General features: G+C 39.7%; 1 protein-coding gene across 1 annotated transcript in view; it reads left to right on the top strand.

The window, feature by feature from the left end:
• The window catches only part of CTTNBP2NL (CTTNBP2 N-terminal like), a 50,424-nt gene extending 30,709 nt beyond the window's left edge, over positions 1–19,715 (top strand). Inside the window, exons 3-5 of the mRNA XM_065907001.1 lie at positions 10,443–10,673; positions 13,985–14,092; positions 15,385–19,715. Coding sequence (XP_065763073.1) covers positions 10,443–10,673; positions 13,985–14,092; positions 15,385–16,866 — 1,821 coding nt within the window. The 3' untranslated portion in view covers positions 16,867–19,715. The remainder of the gene's footprint in view (positions 1–10,442; positions 10,674–13,984; positions 14,093–15,384) is intronic.
• Positions 19,716–22,921: the final 3,206 nt, after the last annotated feature.

The following is a 22,921-nucleotide window of genomic DNA, read 5'->3' as shown; positions in this document are numbered from 1 at the left end:
CCTCATCCTGTTCTCTGAAATACAGTCCTTTTCTGACTGGAGTCCTAAGCCAGCTGGTTGAAACTGAGTAGTAACTGGCTACCTCCCTCTGCATAAGGCTTCAGTGACAATAGAAATTGCCATCTCCCCGTCCTCTGACTTGTGATGCAGCGATTATTAGAATGTGTAGTTAGCACTGTCCTTCTGTCTGCCTGCCCTGACATCTTGTTCTCACTGAGGTGTGGTTCACAAGCCATACTGGTCCCCTCTTTTCATTCTTCCCTGTCTCTGCACTCCCTTTGACCATCCTCTACTCCTATTTACTTAATACACTTAATTGTGAACACTTTTACTTCTCAGCCAAGCAAGAACGCCTTTCCCAAAGCCTTACATTTGAGCAGCTTGTCTCCTGTCATGTTTCCCTGTAGTATTAGTCTGTGTTTGTAATTGAAGAATCTTGCTTCAAATCAAATTGATAGTTAAGACCTTTCCCACAGTTATCCATCTTCAAATCCTTCCGCCTCAGAATCCCCCAACTAGAGAAAGAAGACACCCTTTCACATGTTATTTATGAGCTCTTTTTTTAGTATTTTATTGCTGAAGTTAGTTTCTACATTGTCTGTTAATACATAGTGAGCAAAAGAGCCAGAGCACATCTCTAATAAAGATGCTTTTAAAGTTCATAGTTACTTAAAGTATCACACAGTTATAGTGTGCGGTCTGGGTCTCCGTACGTAATACTTTAGAGACAATTTTTGGATAGTGTGACACCCCCATCCCCCGCCCCAACCTCGTGGTGTTTCCTGTGATTCATTGAATTGCTGATAGTCCCATTTATCTGCCAGAACCCACCCACTTCCAGGGTTGGCCTTTTCCTTCCTACTCCTTATGAGTGTAAGGTCTGAGTCTTAGAAAGTTCTGATCAAACAAATTGCACTTGGTGTTCCTTTAAACATTAATGGTATTGTTTAGAAAGCATTCAAATAAGCAGAAACAGCTTGTTTATTTCTGCTGTCAGACCTTCAACTTGTCTGGCAAATTTTAAGCTCTTGAAAGCAGGGGCTTAGTCAAATCCACATCCCCCTAACATCATCCACATCACTTAGCATAAAAGTACCCAGCAGACATTAAGCATTCAATGTAAGGATTCAAAGCATGTGCCTGTGAACCAACCATATGTCCAGAAAATTTTCTCAGATTTCTCCAATGCCATTTTTGATTGTCTAACCCTAGTAACACAGACTTTTTTTTTTTTTTTCACATTTTGTATATTTGATATTAGGTGAAACTTCTCCTGCTTTGTAAGTTTTTATAACATTCATCAATTTAAAACAGTAATGCTGATTCCTTATCATTTCTTTTAGAACTTACATATTTATTATAGCTTAAACTACTTAAAATTATAGATTTAGGAGTTATACTTCTTACGTTCTTTCTATTCTAGTGTTTTTCAGACTTTTCAGGGACACCTAGTCAGAAATAGACTTTGCATCATGACCCATGGGATATACCAACAAACACGTGCCCTCACACACACACCTCTATATTCTTATGCCAAAAGAAAAGTTTCTTGAAATAGTGCCCATAATGTTCAGTGCTCTGCGATGTTTTCAGTTCTGTTCCAGTTCATTTTTAAGCTGCTGATCATGACCTACTAAATTGCAATTCATTCCTATGAAGGACTGGGGAATATCTGCTTATGTGTATTACTCTTTCAGTTAATATACACAGTACTTACTATATACCATTTACTGTTCTTCTCCACTACTTAACTGGCTTTGTAGCCTTGGGAAAGTCGCATGTTAATGGCCAGTTTCTTCTGCACAGTAGAGATACAGTGCTGCCTACTGCGGAGGACGGCTGTCAGGATGAGGTGAGCTGTGTGAAGGTAATGAGCTCGCCAGTGTGAGCACCTCTCTTGTTTCTGCTGTTGTTATAACTGTTACAGTTACTTTGGTTTGAACTTCCCATGTTTCTGAAACACTATATATATTATATATAACTTAATTTTCCCTTTAATTCTCATTATATGTATATTTATACTTTTAAACTAGAGGTATATTTTAGATCTAGTGAAATGCATCGATGTTAACTGTTGAGTTCAGTAAATTTTGACAAATTCCACTCCATTTGACCTATACTCCTATCAAGACATAAACATTCTAATCACACCAGAAAGTTATCATATGCCCCTCCCTGGTCATTTGTCCTCACTATATCCAGATGTAACCACTGTTCTGATTTTCTTCACTGTAGATTAGTTTTGCCCATTAGAACAGTCACACAGAATGTGTTTTTTGTCTGGCACTTTTTTTGTTTGAGAGAATGATTTTCAGGTTCGTCAGTATCATTGTATGTATCAGTAATTTGTTCCTGTTAATTTCTGAATAGTATTTCTTTTGGGGGGTCTTTGTTGCTGCACATGGGTTGTGGGGGGGGTGGGGGCTGTCCTTCATTGCAGAGCATGGGCTCTGAGCACACGGGCTTCAGTAGTTCCAGCACAGAAGGCTCAGTAGTTGTGGTTCATGGACTTGGTTGCTCTGCAGCATGTGGGATCTTCCCAGACCAGGGATCAAGCCCATGTCCCCTGCATTGCCAGGCAGATTTTTATCCTCTGTGCCACAAGGGAGGTCCCGGAATAGTGTTTCATTGTATGAATGCGTCGCATTTTATCTATTCTACTAGTGATTGATATTTGTTTCCAGTTTAGGGCTATTATGAATAAAGCTACTCTGGATAACTGTGTAGAAGTCTTTGGGAATATATGTTTTCATTTCTTTTCGACAAATACTTAGAAGTGGAATTGGAGGTAGGCATTTTCTAACTTTATGAGAAACTTCCAGGTTAATTTCCAAAATAATTATACCATCTATATGCCCACCAGCAACGTGCGAGTATTCTAGTTACTCCATACCTTTCCAGCATTTAATGTTGTTAGTCTTTAATTTTAGCTTTTCTTATGGCTGTATAGCAGTATCTTATTGTTTTAATTTACATCTCCCTGATCACTAATGAGTTGAGCATGTATTCATGTGCTTTTTGGGCATTCATATTTTATCTTTAGGTCTGAATCCATTCCTGCTTTGTATGGTATGAGGTAGGCGTTGACTTTCATTATATTTTAAGAGATATATGGTTCCCTAAATAAAAGAGATTACACTCTAATATGGCATTAAAAATTATACTTTCAAATCCTTAATTTATATTTAGACCATTAATTTGTTCAGGTCTTATAGAATTCCTTACACATTTTCTTCCCCACCTGAAAAAGTTGTTTCTGTAGACCCAGTCCAGAATGTATATGTAACTTGTTTCAATCACATACATAGTCTATAATAATAAAACAGAACAAAGACAAAAAACTCAACACACTTATTTCAATTTCATTAGTTTTCTCAGGACTCTCTGGAATTTGAATGTTGAAGCAGCTACATTATTCTGTTTACCCATTATTCTTATTCTATCAATAAGTAGTCTACTAGCTAGAAGTATTAGTAGTTATTTGTACTAAACTTACCATTTTTAGTCTTCAAAAGAATTTATTACACTGGAGTCAGATAATAATATGATCCTCTGAACTTATGTAAATAATTGCTTTTATAAATATCTGTGGATGCAAACTGACTCCAAGGAGGATCTTTTTTTTTTTTTTTTTTTAACCAGCATGATGAATGTTTTATTGAAAAGACAAGGGGAATCTTTGAAGCTCATTCTACCTCAAAGTCAATTTGCTAAATATATAGATCAGTGTTAGCTCAAATAATTATACTCAGTAAATCCTAGATTTTCAGTTCAGTTCAGTCGCTCAGTTGTGTCCCACTCTTTGCAACCCCATGAACCGTAGCATGCCAGGCCTCCCTGTCCATCACGAACTCCCAGAGTTTACCCCAACTCATGTCCATTGAGTCGGTGATGCCATCCAACCATCTCATCCTCTATCGTCCCCTTCTCCTCCTGCCTTCAATCTTTCCCAGCATCAGGGTCTTTTCAAATGAGTCAGCCCTTCGCATCAGGTGACCAAAGTATTGGAATACGTCAGTCCTTCCAGTGAACACCCAGGACTGACCTCCTTTAGGATGGACTGGTTGGATCTCCTTGCTGTCCAAGGGACTCTCAAGGGTCTTCTCCAACACCACAGTTCAAAAGCATCAATTCTTTGGCACTCAGCTTTCTTTATAGTCCAACTCTCACATCCATACATAACCACTGGAACAACCATAGCCTTGACTAGATGGACCTTTGTTGGCAAAGTAATGTCTCTGCTTTTTAATATGATGTCTAGGTTGATCATAACTTTCCTTCCAAGGAGTAAGCGTCTTTTAACTTCATGGCTGCAGTCACCATCTGCAATGATTTTGGAGCCCAAAAAAATAAAATCAGCCACTGTTTCCCCATCTAGTTGCCATGAAGTGATGGTACCAGATGCCATTATCTTAGTTTTCTGAATGTTGAGCTTTAAGCCAACCTTTCGCTCTCCTCTTTCACTTTCATCAAGAGGCTCTTTAGTTCTTCCTCACTTTCTGCCATAAGGGTGGTGTCATCTGCATATATGAGGTTATTGATATTTCTCCCAGCAATCTTGATTCCAGCTTGTGCTTCTTCAGCCCAGCGTTTCTCATTATTTACTCTGCATATAAGTTAAATAAGCAGAGTGACAATATACAGCCTTGATGTACTCCTTTTCCTATTTGGAACTAGTCTAGATTTTACTAACAGCAAAAAAAAAAAAAAAATTCGACCTCACTAAAATGATGAGAGTACAGAGAGGCTAAGTCATCAGGAAAGAGGCTAGAAAATAAACATCTATTATATGTCTTAGGCTTAAGGCAAAATAGAGAATGTAGGAAGAAAGATGTATGATAAGTGCTTTTTCCTTCAAATAACTTAAAATCTAGCGAGGATGAAATAAAAGACAGCAAAGTGAGAAATGTTTATAACAACGCAAGAGTTAAATACCAGTTGACCACATTATATAATTATGTCAAATACTAAAGATTGATTGCTAAGTAAATAGAGTGTTATTGATTATCCAGGTTCCTGATATATTTTTAGTGATGTGTTACTTTTGAGTTCTCTGGGATTGGTGAATTTTGTTTTGCTTTTAATGAAGATTTCCTAGCCTGATCTAGTTTTACAGAATTTTAAATCTGTGGAGTTGAGTTTAAGTCATTGACTCTAAAATAAAGGAAAATATGTATTCTAAACTTAGCTATTGAAAAAATTAATTCATATTTATTGTACTTACTTTGTGTCAAGTACAAGAGGAAGCATTTTTACATTACTCACTGAATTTTTATAACTAAAGGTATATTTGTTATCCTCATTCTACAGAAGAGGAATCCGAGGCACAGAGAAGTTAAGGTCATTGCTAAAGGTAACACAGAAAGTAATAGTGACAGGATACAATCTCAGTTCTGTTAGGCTCTAGAGCCCAAAAGTATTAAAGAAAATAAACACATAGAAACCCAGATTTGAGAAGACAGCATTTATGGTTCAGTGGAAGGAGTATTTGTTTTTTTATAATATATTAGAAACTTTTTTTTTTTAGAAAATTTTTTTAAGTGATGAAAATTTTCTCATTGTTCCCATGATAAATTTTGTGCCATATTCCAAAAATTAAAGCATAATTCCAATGAGGCTGAATCCAATAAATCCAAATTTATCAATATTGTCCAACAGTAAAATCCAGTTTTCCTTCAGAAAGTAGAAAGGAACTTCCAGAACAAAGGCTATAATATTGTTATCATCTTTATCCAGAATGGTTGCCTTATTTCTAGTTGCTCAGATGGCTATTTATAGTTTATTAGGGACTCCAGAGTATAAATGATTTAAGATTATTAGAATCAAACTGTGTGTGAAAAGAATTCTTTTACACGTGCTTTTGGTAACATTAACAAAAACCATTGTGGAATCATGTTGTTTGTCTTTCTGATCCTTAGCACAGATAGTTAAAGGCATAACGTTTATATTGCTGATTACTTTTACAAGTATCACTTCAGAATTGGTGGTAAATGGCAAAGATGCATATCCTAATACAGTTATGATATCAGCCTGAGTCTTGAAAATAAAACCTTCCACTTGAATATAAGCCCTCAATTAAATAAATGGGCCATAATTCTTCCACCTTTACATTTGGGACCACTTCTTATGTTGGTGATTATTATCCAAAGAATAGAGATTGATTTCTTATTTTAAGATTGAAATATATATAATTTATACTATTATTTATGTGTTACTATTATTTATGTGTATATATATATATACCTTTTATACATACATAATAATTTAGCATAATAAATTATATATTATAGAGAGAAGGTAACTTCTTCATATTTCTTTTTGTAGTTTATCATAGATAGCAAAGCTGAAATTTTTGAAGAGCAAGCATGGCATATCCAAGGATATTATGTGGTTTTATTTTAAGTTTTCAGTAGTGACATGTTTCAGCCTGTAACAGTAAAAATAAATGAGTAATAGATGACTAGTATGTTTTGTCTGCTGTAGTAATATCCTCTATTATTGAATCTGTCTGATAAGCCAATTACTTATTGTTGTCTGGAATTAAAGACCATTGTGTTTTCCGACAACGTAGGAATTTGTGTTCAGTTAAAATACATATTGTCACTAAAGTGAAAATAATGAAATTGCAAGCAACTGACTGGTTTTAGCAGCACTCCTCGTCTTTTCCCCCCAAAAGTGAAATCTAGATCATTTTAAAGTTCTTATAAAATAGCTGAGATATCATTAAAATATTAAAGCTCAGCCTTGACAGTTTTTAGAATAGGTATTAAGTTAAAATTATAATTTTAACCTGAAATGTGAATGGCAGTGGTAGCATGTCTAGTCATTCACCTTGAGAGCCAGCTTCAAAGATGGCCCTCAGTGATCCTGCTCCTGACATTCACACCATTATGTAGTCCCCACTGGCCACATTTACCAGGGTTGGTCTGTGTGGGCGCTAGAACACATCAGAAATGATGGGGAGTCACCTCTGAGATTAGGTTACAAGACAGTGGGACTTCCATCTTGAAGTGTCTGTGTCTATCTGTCTCTCACTTTCGCACATCACTTGCTCTGTGGGAAGTCGGCACATGCTAGGAGACAAAGCCTAACCCAACAGCCAAGCTTGGAAGTGGATCCTTCAGCCCTAGTTGTGCCTTCAGATGCCTGCGGTCCTGGCCAACATCTTGACTGCAACTTCATGAGACACTGAGCCAGAACCACCCAGCTCAGCCCTCAACCCCTCCAAGATTCCTGACCCTCAGAAACTGTATGAGATTAAAAACGGTTCACTAAACATTTAAATTGGGGGTAATTTGTTAAACAGGAATAAATATCCATATGAAGTGAAGTTGCTCAGTCATGTCTGACTATGCAAGTCTATGGACTGTACCCTGCCTGGCTTCTCCATCCATGGGATTTTCCAGGCAAGAATACTAGAGTGGGTTGCTATTTCCTCTTCCAGGGGATCTTCCCGACCCAGGGATCGAACTCAGGTCTCTGCACTGCAGGCAGACTCTTTACCATCTGAGTCACCAAGAAAGCCCAAATAACCATACATATTTCCACTAAACCTCTTCTTTCATTTATCACATCTTAACATCTATTTTTGTTTATTTTTGTTGTTATTATTTAGGTTGTTAAGTGTGTAACCCATCCAATTCACCTCACTGACACATTAAGTTGGTTGGAAAATACTATAGTCCATCTCATTTTCCAATCTACTGTTTGGTATAATAAATACAGAATTCACTTTTCCCATATTCAGGCCCTTATTAGAATGTACTTAAGAGAATTGTTTCATGATAAGGCACCTTTTTTCGATTATTTCACAGATTCTTTTCACTTATATTGAAGCTACCAATTTTATATAACTTGTAATTACTATTCAAGTGATTATGTATTACAGTGAAATACTTCAAGAGAAAACAGACAGCTTGACAACTATTCTCAGAGAAGTCTGAGACCTCACCACAGAAGCTTCGCATCCATTACTTGTAACTCTGTGATGCTTATTAATTCTAAAGGATAATAACGGTGTGGGTTTTAAAAAGTCATATTTTTAAGGGTGAGTTAAATATGTACTCAAACCTGAGAGGAGCTTCTCAGCAGATCTGATATCAGTCTTGAATTGTACTCCCAGCTCTGCTCTCCCATACTGCTTTCTCCATGGTGTTCTGAAAAGGAAAAGGTCATAAAAATATTCAAGTTTGCTTTTTCCTTTTCGCCCTACTAAACCAATTTCAGTACCAATAATCATTTCTTTTCCATAACTAATCTTATAGAAATAGTAATCATGAATAAAAGATGTGACAGAAAAGTGGGATTTCAACTCCTTAAAGACTTTTTTTTTCCTTTTTTCTCTTGCTTCCTTTGTCTGTTTTGCTAAATAAGGATTTGCCATAGGGCATTAATAGCTACAAATAGATACTTTCATTGAATCCTGGGTTGTCAATCTCATGTTTTCATACCTGAACTTAAAGAAACAGACGTTCTTCATGAAAACATTGTTGAGTCACATTTGTTTGACATTAATGCTCTTATATATGTAATTAAAATTAGCTTTTTTGTCAACTCTTGCCATGATTTTTTAAAAAATAATAGGACTTCCCTGGCAGTCCAGTGGTTAAGACTACCAACTCCCAATATAGGGGGCATGGGTTCAATCCCTGGTCAGGGAACTAATATCCAGCATGCCGCAAGGTACAACCAAAATGATAATGATGATAAATAGTCAGTTTTGGAATTGGTCTTGTCTTTCTCCATCCTAAATGGACTTGATTTTGAAATCTCTGAAATTTTACTGAGAATTTTCTTTTTAATTTGGACCTCAAAATAGGATTCTGTCTTTTAATTTACATGCTCACATGTGCACACATATATATTTATAATAAGGTTAGGGGGTTAGTTAACAGTAACTTACAGCAACAAATGAATTTCAAATTTCTAGTATACAGATATTATCCAAATACTCCAATAACATCATTGCTTAATATGGTTGTAGTCAGGCCAGAAGTAAAACCCAGGGCTTCTAACTCTGCTTTGAGCATTTGCCAACCAATACCAACACAAATTTGTAACACAAGGCTAATTCCTGAGTCTTGAACTTTGATAGTCTCTAACGAAGGAGGAGGCATCAAATGTTCAGCACTGAAACCTATTTCTGTGTCAAAGAAACCCATGTTTGCTTTATTTTCTTGAGGGTTTTTGTTCTGTTTTTTTAAGCATGGTCATTGAATTGTGTATTTTTCTTTTCAAATGGGTTCCCATTTGTGGGTAGTGGTAGTAAAAAAATATATATAGCTCCTGATAAAATAATTTTTTTAATTGAGAAATGACAGTAGTTTTTGGAACTAGATTTCATTTGAAAGCTTAAATTATACAGTACTTTGCTGTGACTTTTGAGGAAGTTTCCTCAATCCTCTATGAACACTTCATTTTTTTTTTGTAAAATGTCTTAGGAAACATTTAAATGTCTGTTTACTAAAGTGATTGTTAATGTCCTTTGTTCACCTGCACGTAATATATGATGCTCAAATGAAACAGTACTTCAAATTTTTCCTAGCAGAGACAAGAGGGTAGCGTAAGAATCTCCTTCGACTGCCTTCCTGATTGTTTGGGTGCCCAGGCCCAAAGCCCTCAGCCAGACTCCAAGCACCAGCCCACATTCCCTGCTCAAGTTTCCTGAGCCCTGAAAGGGACAGAATGGAGATGAAAGAGAGCAGCTGAACCGAGGCTGGAAGAGGGGGTAGAGGGAGGGATTCTGTCTGCACCCCTAGTGCTAAGAGCCTCCACCCTCTTGACCCATCAGCAGTCAAGTGAAATTCTATGTGGAGAAATCACAACCAGTCCTCTGTTATAATGTAGAATAATTTTTATCATCCTTTACTTATCTGTGGCCTCTAAATCTGTTAGGTCTCTAAATCTGTAAACTCATAAAGATATTATGTTTACCATATTTTAGAAATGCAAATACCATAACTCAGCAAGGAAAAATAAGCTATACCTGTTGGTAATATAAGCATTCATAAGCTGAGGCAGTAAGCATGGCAGTTCAGGTCGCAGACTTTAGAGCCAGGCTGCCTGGGTTTAAATCCCAATTCTGACAGCTTGCTAGCCGAGTGACCTGAAACAAGTCACTTGACCTCTGCGTAGTAATTTTCTCATCTGCAAAATGGAAATGATAGCACTACTTTAAACATCCAAGTAAGACTTAAATAAGGTAATCTGAATCTAAACACTTGGATCAGCATCTAGCATGTAATTAGCACTGTATAAGTATTTGTTCTCGTTAGTATGCTGTGCCCCTATTCTGATGCTGTGTCTGTACTTAGATGGCCCGTCTGATTGGTAGTCCACAGGTTATTTCATTCTAACGCCACCACTTTTGATGTCTAACTGCTAGCAAATCCCCTCTTCAGTAATATTTGAAAGCAAAATGCTTGTTTTTCCTTTTTTCCCAGGCCCAACACAGAGATACTTTCATTGAAGAACGCTATGGAAAATACAATATCAGTGATCCTTTAATGGCACTCCAGAGAGACTTTGAAACCCTAAAAGAGAAGAATGATGGCGAGAAGCAGCCAGTGTGTACCAACCCGCTCTCAATTCTTAAGGTGGTGATGAAACAGTGCAAGAACATGCAGGAGCGCATGCTGTCACAGCTGGCTGCTGCTGAGAGCCGGCACCGCAAGGTGGGTGACCGTCTGACACGAGCCCGCAGGCTCCTGTGACAGCTTTCTAAATAGTGCCTGATACTTTTCTGTCAGCTGCCAGGTCTCATGGTAGTTCAACTGGGAGGTCTCACAGGTGTCCAAAAAAAAAAAGTAGCTTATCTAGGATCCAGGAGATAAAAATGAAGCTTATTCCAAATGTTAAATTTAGGGAGTATGTCAGACACATTATTTCAGATGACATTCCTTCTTGATATGACACTCTAAAACACTTGGTATGTTTTTTCAACTCTTGATCACCCAAACTCTGGCAACAAACTGGGGCTTGACCAAGCCTCGTAGCTGAACAGAGTGTTCTCTCTTTGCTTACTTAAGTGATAAATAGAAAGATTAATAGGTATTTGGGTATTTGGGGAATGTTGTATCAGAGAGAGAGAATTTACCTGACTATAAACATACAAGCCAATAGATTATTTTTATTTATTTCTGGTTTTGAGTTTCATTGCATTTTACCTCTCATGAAACCATAAACAGTCCCTACAGTTGTTTACCTTAAAGCTGTTCTCTATTAGGAATGTGTGTGTGTGTGTGTGTGTGTGCGTGTGTCTGTCTGTCTGTCTGTCTGTCTGTCTTTCTGTCTCCAGGTCTTACAGCATCTACGATAGGACCTGTGCTTTCCTCTACCTCACCTCATTGGAATTCTTCTAGTGCTTGTGATTTCATTCCCCGACTCGTCATTTATAGCTCACATTTGGCCTGGAAAAGATGCTTGGCTAGAATATGCATTTTTAAGGACTGTTGGTTTAGATTTATATCAACAAGGTGGGGGGACATCAGTGCATTTAGTAGGAAGTGTTTTATTCAGAAAAAATTGGGTTAGCAGCTGCAGTCTGATAGATCTTCGTTTACTTTATGATTACCTGCTTTAGAGAGCCATCTGCTTAAAGTGCATCTGACAAAGTGCTTAAGGTCTTAGGTCTTGCCCACAATTTTTCTTTCCCTTCACAGAGTCCAAACAAAAAGCCAGAATGGGAGTTCTTAACCACGAACAGGTCTCAGATGTTCCGTGACCCCCCAGAAAATACAATGAATGCCAAAAGTTTATGCATTTTATAGAAAATGAATTTTTTTTTCCCTATCCTTACTAGAATTCTCAGAGTTGCTCCAAGACCCAGAAAAGTTTAACCGCTGGTTTAGACTGAAGTAATATGAAGACATTTATGCTCCAGTTTAAAAGATTCAATGAGTTAGGGTTAGTTGCCTAAATTGGGGGGCTTTTACATAATATTATAAGAAAATCTATACAACATCTTTATTTAATAGGCAAGCCTGTTTTCCATTTCATACATAAAGTACTTGAGTGGTACTAAAGGGCTGGCTGGCTATCATGGCTGTTGAAATAGTGTTGGGATTATTTATGGTCCTAGGTGATTGGGGAGAAGAAGAGTTAAAAATTTCAAGATTTCCTAATACTATATTGCAATGTAAGATAGCATTAAATGTTTTAAATCACTGCCTATCTATTCTTAAGTGTTTTATCAAAGTAGAACATTGACTTCATTAGACATCACATACTTACCTAGAGACTTATAATTAACATGCATATAGTCCCAGTTTGCCTGAGAGATTTCCAGTTTAAGCCTGGTGCCTTGGCAGGGCTGTTAACAATACCCACTTTGGCTCTTAGACATAGTAGTGATTTAAACAGTCAATTACATGGTTACTGTGATTATTATGAAAAATAGGGTTCCCTAGTCTACCTCTTCCCATTCCCTCTCCTCTTCAATATTAGAGACAACCACTTTTTTTCTTTTAATATTTTATTTTGTTAGCTAACTTCCATATATTTTTCCATATTTCTAACTAATATATTGCTCTCTCACTTTATCAATTTTAGACACTTATATTTACTTCCTTTTATTATAGATGTGGATTTTGTTAGCACCCCACTTCCCTTTCCTCTTCACCCTGCCATCTTCCCAAAATAAAAATAATCCCCTTTCCTCACCTTTATTCTCTGTCATATCTGTTATTACCAAATCTGGAGGCTGTCACATTCTGTTTCTTCAGAGTATAAACATCTGGTGTGTTCCTGGGCAGTAGATGCCTGGCTGGGCACTTTGTGTATAGGAATCAGGTTGAAGGGACAGATAACTCTTGAAAATACATACCTGGAACTAGTTCCTTTGTCCTCCATCCTACACCTTACCTCTTCTCTGCAATATTTGCCACCTGTAGGTACCCTATGTCTTTGGGGTCCTACAGGGCAAAACAGCTTCCTCCTTCTTACCAAGTAGCTACCATCCCTCCAGCCTCTTTCTTTCTTCAGAATATTAAAATTTGTCCACCAAAGTCTCTTTTTAGGGTTTTTTTCCTTTTCATCCCATTTCTATAATTTTAGAAAACTCGCTGGAGAAGAGAAGCCAAAATCTTTTTTTAACCAGAAGGAAATACACCAGAATGTTTTCATTTTTGTATTTAAAGAGGAGTCCCAGAAAGTCTTCTTTCTCCATTCGTAACAGTTGTTAGTGAAGAGAAACAATGAGAAATGGCCATGGGGATGACAGTGCTCTGGCTTGGGGAGGTCTGGGCCATCGCGCCTCTGAATCATGAGCAGAAGCTACAAAGAAATCCATAGTTATTGGAATATTATGCAGTTGTAGGCAGGGTTATGTGGGGAAGTGCCCCTTTAAACCTGTACTCTCCTTAAAGTTGGGCTTAATTGCTTGGCACCAGGGTAAGTGGAATGGGTAGACAGTTAATTAAAAGGCCTTATGAAAAATCTCCACTTCAGATCTCAATAATTGAGCCTTCTCATATGCAGGATGAAGTCTAGAGAATCTTTTTACTTCTTATCTAACTGTATACAAGATGGATATATTAATTAAGCAAGGCACAGTTAGGATGTCACCTTTTTGAAATGTTTAATTTCAGGCTTCAGTCTCTGGTACCTCCAGTGATTTGAGCATCACGGGGAAAGCCTCAGCTTTCAGCTTTCAATGAATCTGCCTTACTTCATCACCTACACCTGTCCCCTAATCCCACCAAATTTATTAATTCTCTGAAACTTTTTCAGTCCCTGCAGCTAATGAGTTCCTCTTTTCTGTTTACATGCCACTTTGTGTGAGGTAAAGTACATACTGAATTTTTTTCTAGCACATATCTTTCACCCTTCTGGACAGAGTGCTCTTGATGGCCCTGACTGAGATTTACTTACTTATTTGCCTATCTATGGAATGCGATCTCGGATGCTTAGATAGGCACTTACTGTTAAATTGTATTCTAAGTGTGACTCCCTGTATTTGGAAATGATTTTTTTAAATTCCTTAAAGGTAATCCTAGACCTTGAAGAGGAAAGGCAAAGGCATGCACAGGACACAGCTGAAGGCGATGATGTCACCTACATGCTGGAGAAGGAGCGAGAGCGGCTGACTCAACAGGTAATTAAGGTGGAAGGGCTCGGAGCAGCATTTACCTAGAGTAGCATTTCCTGAAGATTATTCTGCAGGGTATAAATTGGTGTTACTCAAAAAAAAAAGGGGGGGTGGTTTGTGGTCAGATAACTCTAGGAATTACTGTATTAAACAAAGTTAAAGAGGCTTCCCTGGTGACTCAGATGGTAAAGAACCTCCTGTCTGCAGTGCAGGAGACCTGGGTTTGATCCCTGGATCGGGAAGATCCCCTGGAGAAGGGAATGGCAACCCACTCCAGTGTTCTTGCCTGGAGAATTCCACAGACAGGCTACAATCCATGGAGTCACAGAGAGTCAGACACGACTGAGCGACTAACACACAAAGAGGTTTCTAACTTCAACTGTTTAGACTTTGTAGTATGCCAAAGCATGCTGTGAGTCTTCAAGATCAATATAGGGTATGCTGTGTTTAGCAAATCTATGTTTTCATAAAATCTGTTAACATAGATCATTCAGCTGTGGACCTTCGTTCCATAGAACACACTTTGGGCAATACTAACTTTGAGCTTTCAAAACTTTTTTTGACTTAGGATTCCTAGTAAAAAATACATTTTACATCACAAATACATGCACATATATACATATGCTTGAAACAGAAATCTCATGAAATCATACATAACCCTTTCTGCTTATAATACACATTGATATTTTCACTTCTATTTCATTTGTTCAAATTCTTAATGGCTCACTAAATGGTTTCTGCATCCATTAATGGGTCTCAGAGTTTAAAAAACACTGTGAACCCTCTCCCTCTCATTTTGTGCTTTAAGTAGGGTTGGGATGATGATTAAAGCCAATGGCATTTGTGTAGAAGAATGATTCATATGCAGCTACTTATGTTTGTTTGTTTTTAAGACCAGAGAGAATTATTACTGAAGCTTTAAAGGTTTTGTTTTCATCAGCATTCATCACAAAATCCAGTTTATATGGCTTTCTGCTTTCTGTTTTGATTGGTTCTAATCCTCTGAACTTTTCACAGACCTAGAACACAATGACGATTCAGATTCCCACTAATAACCCTTAGACAGTAAGAACTAGAAGTGCCTCCTAAATCATCAAAGCAAGATTAAGTCGTCGTGTGCACATTTTTATGTTAGGTGTTGTGATACTTAAGAAATATTTGATGTGAGCACATGGCATGTGTGGTAATCCCATGTGCCTGCCAGAGAACAGCTAACCTGATACACTACTTGATAACAGTTGTCAGTGTCTCTTTGTTTCCTTACTCTAATCAAGATGTGTGGTGCCATTCTTTTGTAGCTGGAATTTGAAAAGTCCCAAGTGAAAAAGTTTGAAAAAGAGCAGAAGAAACTCTCCAGTCAGCTGGAAGAGGAACGCTCCCGCCACAAGCAGCTCTCCTCCATGCTGGTCCGTGAGTGCAAGAAGGCCACCAGCAAGGCGGCGGAGGAGGGCCAGAAGGCGGGAGAGCTGAGCCTGAAACTGGAGAAGGAGAAGAGCCGAGTGAGCAAGCTGGAGGAAGAGCTGGCCGCCGAGCGGAAGCGGGGCTTGCAGACAGAGGCCCAGGTGGAGAAGCAGTTGTCTGAGTTTGACATTGAAAGGGAACAACTGAGAGCAAAGCTGAACCGAGAAGAGAACCGGACCAGAACTCTGAAAGAAGAAATGGAGAGTTTGAAGAAGGTAGTGAAGGATCTAGAGGCTTTGCACCAGCAAAGTGGCCCCAGCGAGCAAGTGAAGAAACCAGTAACTGTGTCTAAAGGCACGGTAACTGAGCCACCCGTGCTCGTGTCTGTATTTTGCCAAACAGAGAGTTTTCAGGCAGAGAAAACACATGGGAGCAGCACAACCAAGGTGACAACCACCGAGCTGCCTGGCCCCACCACTCCCACTTACTCTTATGCAAAAACCAATGGACATTTTGACCCAGAAATGCAGACTACCAAGGAGTTGATTGCAGGCAGCAATGTAGAAACCCAAGTGCCTCCACGAGAGAAGCCTGTGGAATTGGCCCAAGAAAAAACAGTAGAGAATGGCGGGTGTCCTGTGGGAATAGAGACACCGGTCCCAGCGCCTAGTCATCTGCCTTCCAGTGGGAGCTCCCCATCTCCCAGCAGCACTGCCTCTTCCTCTCTCACATCCTCTCCTTGCTCTTCACCAGTACTAACTAAGCGTTTATTGGGGTCATCAGCCAGCAGCCCTGGCTACCAGTCATCCTACCAAGTAGGGATCAACCAGCGGTTCCATGCAGCTCGGCACAAATTTCAGTCCCAAGCAGATCAGGACCAACAAGCCAGTGGTCTGCAGAGCCCTCCATCCAGGGATCTGTCCCCCACCCTCATAGACAACTCTGCTGCCAAGCAGCTGGCCCGGAACACGGTCACTCAGGTGCTCTCCAGATTCACTAACCAACAAGGACCAATCAAGCCCGTGTCTCCTAACAGCTCTCCCTTTGGCACAGACTACCGAAATCTGGCCAGCACTGCCAACGCAAGAGGTGACACCAGCCATTCACCTACTCCAGGAAAAGTGTCCAGTCCTCTGAGCCCCCTGTCTCCAGGGATCAAGTCCCCTACCATCCCCAGAGCTGAGAGAGGAAACCCTCCACCCATCCCACCCAAAAAGCCTGGCCTCACTCCCTCTCCATCCACTACCACGCCCCTGACCAAAACTCACTCCCAGGCATCCTCTTTGACCACTGCAGAAGACCTTGGCAGCAGCTGCTCTTCTAATGCTATTGTCGCTAATGGCAAGGATGTTGACATACTTTTGCCTACCAGCAGCTAGTGCCTAGGAGGGAGTCTCTGTGTTTGACATTCCATCAGATTTCGTCCAGGAGCTCAAAAGTCAAACCATTGAGTCAGATCATGTTATTTATTTTGATCTTAGCTGAAACCGTCTGTATAATACATTTAGTGTGTTTCACCTTTTTGTATTTTATAAGTAGAAACTAAGTAGTTTGGAATTTTATGATTCCCATCTTTGTGCTAAAGCTGGAAGGGCACCTCAAAGACACCCAAGCTTCACAGTCACCATCACGTTATGATGGAGAAAGCTAACTGAGTACCACGTGGTGATTTGCTGTCTGTCTGGGGACTCGAATCACTCAACACTCATTTTGAATTATGTGGAAGTGATTCATGCAGATTTTTTTATTCCAGATGAACATGTTTTAAAAGTGCCTGAAATTAGACTGCCATATGAATGTGATTCTGCAGCAAAAGCACAGAATGGATCATTTAACTGCAAAAAAAATGAGATCCTCTGTGAATTCTGAATGTTAAAAACCAACACTGCTTTTAATCCTCTTTTACTGTTTTAATACAAGCTTTGTGTTCAGAAATAAGGCTGCATAAGTAGAATGGGAATGCTAAAGGTGAATGAAAATTCACCACAAAGTGAGCTTTATAGAGCCCTTGAGAAGCCCTCCTGAACATTAAGCAGCTGGGGTGCTGATTTTCTTGTACTTTGGAAAAATCTCATCACTCCCAGTTTCCTGCATAAGTTCTTGAATAGAATGAAATCACATCTCCTTCAAAAATGTCTTCAGGCATCTACTGTTGTGTAAGGAACTTCTGATTCCGATTGCTATTACTTGAATAGGAAATGGTTACTCATTCTGTATAAAAGTTTTGCAACAGAATGAGATCTTTATTCTGTAATCAAAAAGCAATAACTTAAAGTTCACCCTCTTTGTAATATTATAAGTCAGAATTAAACAGGTTTTAGCAAATTGTTATACACTTATTCTCCAGGCTGCCAGCACTTGGTGTCCGTATCTGTGGAACCAAATTAACTTTTACCTAAATGAAAGTATACCTATATCTGTATAGATACACACCCCTTTACGTGTTTAACATACACACACTTAAACACTTAAATATTAGTGTGACTGTATCTTTGGAGTTTGCAATATAGTGTAAAGGATGAGCAGAAATGCATGTTAAGATTACCTACCAAAGCAACTAGACGTAGCTGGGACCCAATCAAAGAAGGAATCTTGTCCATGGGGAGAGGGAAATTTCACATGACATCAGGTCTTCAGTGTCATGAAGACAAGGCCAAACCAACCCAGTGTCACAAAGCTCAACTGGTTATATAAATGAGAAAAACAAATCAGTCACTCACTCAAATGACGTATAACAGCTGGGAGCAGTGAGAGCCCTAGCAAAGTGAAGTGCCCATGCCCTGCTGAAAAGGGCACCTCCTGTGCCGCTTCAGCTGCTTGTTGCTATGCAAGAGTGCTAGACCAGGATTACCAGCTCCTAAGATTTTTATGAAATCCAAATTTTCATGAGAAACATTCTCATTTTTAAATATCAAGAACTGATCAAAATATTTTTAAATACTGCTAAACATTTCTGCAGCTGGATTTAGCTCACAAGCTGCCAAGCTGCAGCCTCTTTAATTCTAGAAACTTCTGTCATTTCCATCACAGTGAGTTTGTGAGGACAAAAGCCTCCAAGCTTTCCAACTTGTTGGCTAGCACAACCAACAAACTTCTTAGAGTATAATGACTGTCCACCTCAGACATGGTGGTTACCTGATTCTGTGTCCACAAGGATGGAGAGATCTCACATATATTCTTCTAGTCAACACTTACCCAGCAGCCAGGGCTTCGCTGGTGGCTCAGTTGGTAAAGAATCTGCCTGCAATGCAGGAGACCTGGGTTCAATCCCTGGGTTGGGAAGATTCCCTGGAGGAGAGCATGGCAACCCACTCCAGTGTTCTTGCCTGGAGAATCCCCTTGGACAGAAGTGCCTAGCGGGCTACAGTCCACGGGGTCACAAAGAGTCGGACTCAACTGAGTGACTAAGAACACAGCGTGACCTCCTGTTATGATTTAAACCTATTTCCTCATAACCCAGTATGAGCTGATGGGAGAAAAGCAGGTGATGGAAATCAAGATAAATCACTCGGAGTACACTGGTGTCTGCACAGCTTATGGTTTGACTAAAGCCAATACATCAAAAAAAAAAAAAAAAAAATGAAAATACTGTTAATGCCCTAGCATGTCTACCAAATGATAAAGAGGTTATCTTAAACTTCCCAGAGCAATCATGCATTAAATTTTATTCCTATGCATTGTCACATGAACTGGAACTTTTCTAAACAGGAAAGGGGGCTATAATCCCAGAGTATTGTTACCTCTCTTGCTTTAAATGGTAATCTTACAAGTTGCATTGTGCTCGTCTTTTGTTTTGGCATAGATATATATAGAGAGAGAGATACTATAAGGAAGTTTATTTCTTAGAAAGTGCACTGAATAATGTATTACTTTTACAGTGTAATATGGGGGTGGGGGAAGCGCAAAAGAAATGTGTATTTTTGCTAGTTGCCTATCTTCTGAGATAAACAAGCACAATACTGCAATGGATCAAATAATCCAGTTAGGTATTATAGATTAGTATTTAAATTTGCCGTAGACTGTGTGTGTGTGCTAAGTGGAAGTTCCATGATTCACAATTCTGGTCTTAACCCATGTTGTGAGAGCTGTTCCTGGTCAACAGGTCATAATGATGTGCAGCACATAGCACAAGCACTAACTAGTTATTAACATCTGTAAAACCAAATGTACCGTGCAGAAGTCTTCATCCACTTTTATAGCAGACTACATTAAAACAACTTAAATCATACTGTCTGGGCAAAAAGAGTCTTGTTTGTACCAAGTGAAGAATGCTGCACAGTGGGGCCCGTTGTGTTGGGGAAGGAGCAGGTTGATAAAAAGAGACCACTGGCTTCTGGCTTTAAAAAAAACAAACGAAGATACACGACGCATCCAGGTTAGACCCAAACAGGACATGGGACATTGGTTTTCCGTAGAGTCTTAGAGCTGAGAGAAGCCTTCACAATAGTCCAGTCTATAATTTTTAAATCACTTTGGGGGTTCTGGACCTTTTGAGAATCTTTAGAATAGCTAGATGCTGTCCCCATAAAAATGTATATGCTCATGTGCAAAATTCAGTTGATGGCTTCATGGTGTCCAGAGGCCCTGAAAGCCATCCATAAATCATGTACTATAAGATAAGAATGCCTGATCTTGTCCAGCCCTCTCATTTTACAGATGACTCATGCATCTCTTGTCTGTTAGTTCAGTGCTATTGCTGCTACACTGTTAGCAAATGCAAGTGTAGCCAGATAAAAGCACTTGAAAATCCTTTGATGTACAAAAGATGTTCACACAGTGTGGTTGTTTACATATCTACATTCCTAGCATTTAAGCCAATTACTGGTTATATCCATTTTTCAACAAGTACTTCTTCTAGCCATTTTTTTCATAATGGCCTGCGCTCACTGTCAGCAATGCTTCCTTGTCAATTTGTGTGTGTATATATATGTAAGAGACGCTGGTTCGATCCCTGGGTCGGGAAGATCCCCTGGAAGAGGACATGACAGCCCCCTCCTGTATTCTTGCCTGGAGAATCCCATGGACCAGGGAGCCTGGCAGGTTACAGTCCATAGGGTCGCAAAGAGTCAGACATGACTGAAGCAACTTAGCACGCATATGTAATTTATAAAGAGTACTTCTGATGCTTGGCTCTTGAAACAGAATTTCAGATGTCTTTTGAAAAATCCTACTTCAAAATAGTTCATGTTTTCATAATGCATCAGAGGTAGGAAATGAGCATCATTTGTTCCCCAAGAATAATTTTAATTTAGTTGCTATAAAACTAGTTGAGAAAACCTGAGAGCCTGTCCACCCATTTGCTCACATATCAATGGCCAGGTTACTGGTAAAAGCAAAAGAGGAGAAGGGACACTGGGGTAATGGTTCTTAAACTTTGTTATACTTACAGGAATCCTGCTTTAAAAAAAAGATTCCTGGGGATTGGGCCTGAAGGCCAGCTGATGTAGGTGATTTGAAGATCACATTTTGAGAAATAGTTCCTCATAACCCTCACTTGTTCTTTCACAAGAACTTACTTGCCTCTAACATGAGATGACTTAAAGCTCTGGAATCTGTTTTGCAAGAATGTCAGTGGTATTCGAAGTCAGGAGTGCCTACTTGTATTCCAAGGACCATGTTAATGATTTCAGTCACATCTTCCCTTAGTAATTTGCACAAGGGTGCTTTAAAGTGTTATCCCCAGTGTACACATGAAGTAGTGGTTGAAGACCAGAGATTTGTGCCGCGGACCTTAGTAGGTGACAGGGCCTGGATTGAAAACCCAGTGCTTTGCTCCTTCACACTACCTGTTTCCCAAATGAGAATCTCCTGAGTCACTCATTATGCCAGTTCCAGGCCCCTCCCCATAGAGATTCCAATCAGTGGACCAAGGTGGAGCTCAAGATAAGTGTCTGGGCTGCTGCTTAGCATGAAGCAGGTTTACACCTCGCAGGACACCATGCTGCTGCTTTACCAGCCTAACCTAGAGGCGTTTTATCAGCTCAGGTAAGTGGAGCAAAAAGCATTAATTCCCCTCAAGCAACTGAGATCTCTTAGATAATTAAGATAGAGACTGAAACCAACATAGCTATTAGAGAAAAACCTCAAAGGTACTCACAATCCAGTTGGGGGACACACAATGTTAATATAAAAAGTTACTAGAGATAACTGAATAATGCAGGTGGGGTGAAAATGCCACATAGGGTCACTAAAGGTGGTCCTAGCAAAAACAGCTCCTTGTGGGTGGAAAAAGTTAACTAGAGAAGAAGCAAAATGTCTTCTCTCTCCAAAGCATTATTTACCTGGACTTCCACACTATCTCCCTGTTTCCATTTGTTTCAGTTGGCTTGGCTTGGTCTTGGGATGAAAGCTGAGTCCTGTTTCAAGGAGACTGACAGAGCTCCCAGCAGCTGCAAAAACATCCTCAAGTAACCTGTAGAGGAGACCTAGGAACGTGGAAAAGCCAAGCTGAGAAAGGACCTTCTGCCAAAATACCACATTACCCATAAATGTCGCCTCCTACCCTCTAAGTCTCCATAAGCAAAAGGAGAATGTCAAGGTTTGAAAAGAATCCAGTGGGTCCTGGGATACCTGCAAGTGACTGATTCCCTTGGAGGGATGTGAAAGCAGTTTCTCCTTTTCTCCCAGTGGTGTGAATGTCTGTGTTGCTGTTAGGCTGGAGGGGCACTGGGGAGGTCGCGTGGCTCTGCCCACACCACTGTAAAATGGCTGGCTTCGAAAAATTACTGGGAAGTGTAGCAGCAAGACTGGCCTTATCCCTGGGGAGTCACCTACTTAATCTGACAAGAGCCCTACTAATTAACTCAGCATGGCAAACACGCAGGTCCCCCTTCAGGAATGAAGGATTTATTTTTCTAGCTGCAGGAAATGCTGACAGGAAACAGCTCTTGGCTGTAAGCCCTTTGGAAAGCAGTCTGACACCAAGGTCACATCTCCTTTCATGGGTAGTCCACATCCAAAGACTGCTGATATGGAGCATAAAGACCTGGCCCCCTAGTCCCAAATCAAGAGAGCTCTGAAGGGTCATCTGAGCTTCTAAACTCCCTGTAGGGTTGACTGAACCCTCCGTTGAGACTGCTGCAGCTCAGCTGTCCCCACCTCTTCTTTTTCTTCCCTTCCCTCTTCCTTCATGTGGATCCCAAGGGTTCTCTCTGATAAGCCTGTGTGTGTTCAGTTGCTCAGTCGTGTCAGACTCTGTGACCCCCAAGGACTGTACATTGCCAGGCTCCTCTGTCCATGGGGATTCTCAATTCTCCAGGCAAGAATACTGGAGTGGGTTGCCCTGCCCTCCTCCAGGGGATCTTCCCAACCCAGGGATCAAACCCAGGTCTCCCGCACTGCAGGCAGATGCTTTACCTTCTGAGCCACCAGGGAAGCTCCTGGTAAGCCTCCTGCACCTTAATCTCTCAGACTCTGTTCTTTCTGGTCGTGATT

Source organism: Muntiacus reevesi, chromosome 1 (genome assembly GCF_963930625.1).
Source record: "Muntiacus reevesi chromosome 1, mMunRee1.1, whole genome shotgun sequence".
NCBI classification, from domain to species: domain Eukaryota; kingdom Metazoa; phylum Chordata; class Mammalia; order Artiodactyla; family Cervidae; genus Muntiacus; species Muntiacus reevesi.
This window is presented reverse-complemented; position numbering and strand designations above follow the sequence as displayed.